We start from the raw sequence: 5,452 nt of genomic DNA, 5'->3' as shown, positions 1-5,452 counted from the left end.
GAAGGGAAGGGAAGGGAAGGGAAGGGAAGGGAAGGGAAGGGAAGGGAAGGGTACTCATCATCACATTGCAAAAGGGTGAGAAAATGACTTCATTTTTCCCTGCTTGCAGTATCTTCATGAATTATGCTGAGGGTGAAGAAATCAAGTTGCCTCCATGTGACACGGCCCCGCTCGGCTTGCAGGCTCCCATGCCAGTTGGCTGCTTCGTCCAAACATTTAATCACTCGCTTTTCACAAGTGGAGCCCTGGTTTGGGTCCAGCCCTCGAAAGCAGCCTGATTCATGTCTGCAGAAGGCCCGCTGGTAAAACGAGAGCTGAGTGGCAGTGCCGGGCAGCAGCAGACGCTTGTCGGCATCTCAGCAGCACTATGCCGCATAGCTGGCAAGAGGCATACGCGTACTTGGTTAAAAGCAAGCTGGGATGGATGGAAGGAGGAGGCTTAAAAGCTGGAGGCTCTGGATCATTTTTTCCCATGCCAGGCTAATAATTTCATTTTCAGAGGTTGACGTTTGGATATCTTCCCAATTCACTGTGAGTGAAAAGCCATTTGTGGCAGTAAATCGCTCCCGTGCCTTTCAGACTCCTTATTTATTGCATCTTCGGCAATTGCACACTCACAAAAGTCATGTTGTTTTACTTCTCATGTTCCAGGGAGGGCTCTTGAGCTGCAGAGCACTTTCAAGGTTGCAACAACAGAATCCAAAGCCACCACTTCACTTTCCTTCCCAAAGGAAGACTCCACGATGCTGGGGCAGAGGACCAGAGCCCAGCCTGGCCCATGCCACCCCAACACAACCAGAGTTTGATGCTTGCTCCCCACTCAGAAGTGACCCTGTGGGACCTGGATGTGAGGAGCAGAGGTGTGAAGGGGTGAGCTCCCCATTGCCAAGCCTTCCAACAACAGCTCCCATTTGACCACTTCCTTACCAAATACAAGAGCCCTCCATACAAGATCCAGCTCTTCAGCATACTGTTACGGGTTGTGTGCATCCCTGACCTTCTGCCATGACTTCAATACTTTCTTGGGTGAGCACCATCTGCTTAAATGCAATCACTGACTGCCCCAGCTGGGATCAAGGGCCATGGCCCAGCCCAGCTCATGGCCAAAGCAGTCTGGCACAGGCTGTCCCCAAACAGTGCCCAGGCATTTGGCAAAGCCCAAGTAGGCACTGGCCAGCACCATGCTGGGGAGCGTGCCAGGAGAATGACTCTGACACCCTTGGTCAACACTTGAGGCTGTGCCCAGGGCTTATTGACTTTAATTATCATTAATTATCTTCAGTTATCATTAATTATCACGAATAGCATCCTGAGCAGCAGGGACAGCATGTGATGTGAGATGGAAAATTCAGCGGGGTGTAAGGCAAGCGAGGGCTGTTGTAAAGACAGGAGTGATTGCTGGCCAAGATGGGGACAGAAAGGATATAGAAGCGGTCAGCCTGTGGCAAAGCCTGGGAGGTTAGAAGCACCAGAAGACTTAAGCACCAGATGAGGCTACTGAGGCTCTGAGATTCTGTATGAACCCATTGGAGCAGCATCTTCATGAAGTGGTCCAGAGACACCAGCCCGAGGTGATAAACTCAACGGGATAGAGAAATCCCTTCTCTTCTGCCTTCAGTGACCTCTGACACTTCTTCACCCCAAGAAAATCCCAACAGCTCCGTACACCAGTCAGCAATGAGATGCTATCCCACATCCTCACGACCCCATAAGAGACCACAAACCAAAGGGAGACAACGATACCCCACAGCCTCCCTTAACAGATGGGCAAGACTCTTCGGACCACCAGGCCAGCTGATGTTGGTCATTCCATCCCTGGACATCTCCTGGACTCGTACAAGTCCCCTCAGGACAGCATGTCCACAGGACCTGTCCCTTTAAGCTCTCCCATGCCCTGGCACCACTCGTGTGAGCCAGTTCTCTGCATCCCCTCCGCAATGGCCTGGAGGGACATGGATGTCCCCACAGGTTTCTCAGTGCATTGTGACTCAACCCACTGCCTCAATGCTTGCCCATGGCTGAACCAGGGGGTGAAGCAGGTGGGAAAGCAGTCTGTTAGCAGGAACCATGGCAAGTGATTAAATCTGAGCACTACCAAAATACCACTTTCTGCTGTCAAAACATCCTTTGCTTGGCTGTACCCACATTGCTTCTCTTTGGACACAAGGACTGAATCTCAGTGAAGTCAAGCCACATGCATACCACATGCATGTGCTTTTACACGCGAGCATGCAAGCCCCTGCTCCACATTGAGGTAGACATGTGAAGAGGGTCCCAGTTGGCCATGGGAGTTGCAAACCTGCTTTTATATCACTGCTCAAACAGCCCTGGTCTTCACATACCCATCCCCAGCATGGGTTCACACTGTAAATGCTGAGCCATGGCTAGAACGGGACTAAAGCACCCACAAGACCCAACAGCACAGAAAACTAGGGTAAAACCTCTCCAATTTTGATCTCCCATGAGCTCAGTGCCTCAGTTTCCCTAGCAGGGAGTTTCTCTCTGGATACCATGGGATCCCATAATGAGGGACTCCAGATTTCCCAGCAAGGACACTACCAAGACATCCTGCATCTTCCAGCAGAGACACGATGCCGTGCTCCTCCCCATTTCTCTCCATGTTTCACGTCCCAATCCCAGCAAGGGATTTCCCCATCCCCACGTCCCGCGTTGTTCCCCCAGCTCTGCCCCACGTCCCAGCCACACTCCTGGCTTTTTCAGAGATCAGGCACCTGCAGCCAGCGCCATGCCAGGCACGGGGGGTGTTTATGCAAACCAGTTTTCAAGTTTTAAGAGCAGCCATAAATAAAGTGTAAAAAGCACTGTCTGGTGTAGAAAGTGCAGGCGTTCCCGTGACAGCCTGGTATTTATGAAGGGCTTAGAACGCAGCAAAGGGACTGGGTAAAGCACACTGGGCCCTTGACATGTTGCACCTGAACTGCTCTGCTCATGTCCAGATCACTTCCCACGCGTTCGCCTTACTCAGCTCTGGGCTGGGCATTTATTCCTGGGGTTTCGGGAGCCGGGAAATCCCCACAGCTCCAAAAATGCAGCCTCATAGCACATCCCTGAGCCCCAGGAGCAGTGGATGAGGCCCCATTTCCCTCCACTCCTCCCCAAGGGGATGCCTCCATCGGGGTGCGCAGCCCTCGCTTCTCGCTTACCGTGGCAGCCAGCAGGATTTGTGCTCTTTGTCCTGGTTCTTCCCATCTTGGAGCACACGGACCCTCACCGCACAGGAGTTTAAAGCAGGACAAGGAGCCCCTTCCTCCAGAAGCCACATAACAAACCAATGAAACAGCAGCTCCCGAGCTCCTGGGGAAAAGCCCTGCTCTCTCCAGAGATGCTGCTGTTTAAATTCTCCAGCCAACACATCGTTGCGTTAAGCTCTTGTGCTGGATTGCTCACAGCGGACGGGCTGCAGCATTCAGCCCAGTAACCTGTGCCTCCAATATTTTTTCCAGTTGAGAGTGTAAATCCCCTAAAATAGCCTGTTTCTATGGGCAAATTCTTCCTTTCTGACTTGCCATTGAAGCCCAAGCATTTCTGCTTCTCACCTATTTTTAGCCAAGACACACTGTAGGTCTCTTGTCTGATGAGCCTGCTTGGAGCTAATTTATTCCTGCATTCATTTGTCCTAAGGGCTTGGCCTCGAGCAAAACATGGGGCAGTGAGTGGCAGAGTGAATGGTGTCATCAAGCTCCCTGTCCTTAGCCATGTGCCACTTGGAGCCCTTTGCACCATACCGCGCTGTGTGCTCCAATCCTGTCCCCAAAACACACCTGGATCCTCTTGGGATCAAGGGCTGTGCCTAGATCTTTTTGCTCATGCTGTCCCAAATCCCTGAGTTGTGCCCAGTTTAGGGTCTTTGTCACCATCAGCAGCCACCTCCACCTCACCCAGCATCAGTGTCACCTTCTGGGGATGTCTCCATCCTTCTCTTAACGTGGGCACCATGGTTAACGCAGGCCTGATGGAGCAGAGCATCAGACCCACATCCACGTGCAAAAACACATGCTGTGATCTGAACTCAGTGCTGTCAATAAGCCCAGGGAAGGGAAAAGAGCCAAGCTCACCTGGATTTTGCTCTCCGGGGCTGCACACAGCGCTGGGAAGCACAGACTGGAAAGCTCACTATGTTTTGCCACGTGCCCCTCATGCGCATCCTGACCCACCCTCCTGCCTCCCCCACCCCAGCCCTCCCAGCCCCTGGAACAACCAACCCAGCGTTCACGTTTTGGGTTTGTGCTCCAGGAGGAGGATTCCTTGCTGGGAGCCTAATGCAGCGCTGGCACCAGGCAAGTCATAAATCACCCCAGTGCAGCCACCAGCCCAGTGGGATTTCAATAGATTAAAGGGGAGAATAAACATAGGGTCATGACGGGTCCTGCTCATGCGGTCCTAGTGCCTCTCCCAAAACAAACCCAGCTCCTGGGTTCTTCCAAGCTGCTGAACAGACCTGGCCAAGCCATCGTGTCTAAGCACGTGCTGATCTTCCCTTCCCTTCCCCATCTCACGCTGGGAGCAGGAGCAGGAGAGAGCAAGGAGTGGGCAAGGAGAAAAGACCCCAGCTTTGGTCTGGGGGGATTCATTTCCCCTAGACTGCTCATTCCTCCACCCATTCTCAGATGAACCCAGGTGGGATGAGACCTGTGCAGGCACAGCGCTGCAATTCAGCTCCCTGCCCTGCACAATATCAAGCCCATGGGAAGGGACCCTGTACTTTTAGTCTAGCCCCAGAAGGAGCTGGGGCCAGCAGCAGGTGGAGAGGGCACGGCCACATCCCCACCACCGGGATGGGGGACCCAGCCTGGACCATCTTGCCCGCGTCCCACGCCCCCAGCCCCACCCTCAAAGCCCTCTGCTCCTTCTCGGGGCGCAGACCCCCAGAGACGGGGAAACTGAGGCACGGAGGGGAGCAGGGGCTCAGCCCCCTACTTACGAGCCCGCGCTCGGCTCTCGGAGGCGAAGAGCAGCAGCAGGCACCGGAGGAGGAAAGCGAGGGGAGCCGCACCGGGGAGCATCGCAGCCCGGCTGTCGGTGCCCAGGGAGCTTCGGTCCCTGTGCTCGGTGGGTGCTGTGGTGTCACAGCCCGGCTGCTCCGGTGTCGCTGCCCGATGTCCCGGTGTCCCGGTGCTGCTCCCGGTGCCGATGTTCGAAGCTGTCCCGGTGTCAGTGCTGGGGATACCCAGAGGGAGCGGTGCCCGGTGCTCGCAGATGTCTCGGTGTCGGTGGCCGGAGGTGCCGGTGTTCGGGGGTCCCGGTGGTGCCGGTGCTCAGCGATGTCTCGGTGCCGGTGCCCGATGGTACCGATGCCCGCGGAGGTCCCGGTGGTGCCCGTCCCAGTGGTGCCGGTGCCCGTCGGGGTTCGCCTCGCTCCGATCAAAGGCGCCTCCTTTAGGGAGAGCGAAGAGTTTGTTTGTTGGTATTAAAGGCGGAGGTTTGGGGGGGG

At 54.9% G+C, this 5,452-nt stretch overlaps 1 protein-coding gene across 1 annotated transcript in view; it reads right to left on the bottom strand.

The window, feature by feature from the left end:
- Positions 1-5,452, bottom strand: part of CHRDL2 (chordin like 2) — a 37,649-nt gene that overhangs the window by 22,837 nt on the left and 9,360 nt on the right. Inside the window, 2 exon segments of the mRNA XM_021384150.1 lie at positions 4,943-5,132; positions 5,135-5,395. Coding sequence (XP_021239825.1) covers positions 4,943-5,132; positions 5,135-5,395 — 451 coding nt within the window.

Source organism: Numida meleagris, chromosome 1 (assembly GCF_002078875.1).
Source record: "Numida meleagris isolate 19003 breed g44 Domestic line chromosome 1, NumMel1.0, whole genome shotgun sequence".
Classification (NCBI taxonomy): domain Eukaryota; kingdom Metazoa; phylum Chordata; class Aves; order Galliformes; family Numididae; genus Numida; species Numida meleagris.
Note: the sequence above shows the minus strand (reverse complement) of the source record. Positions and strands in the feature narration are given on the sequence as shown.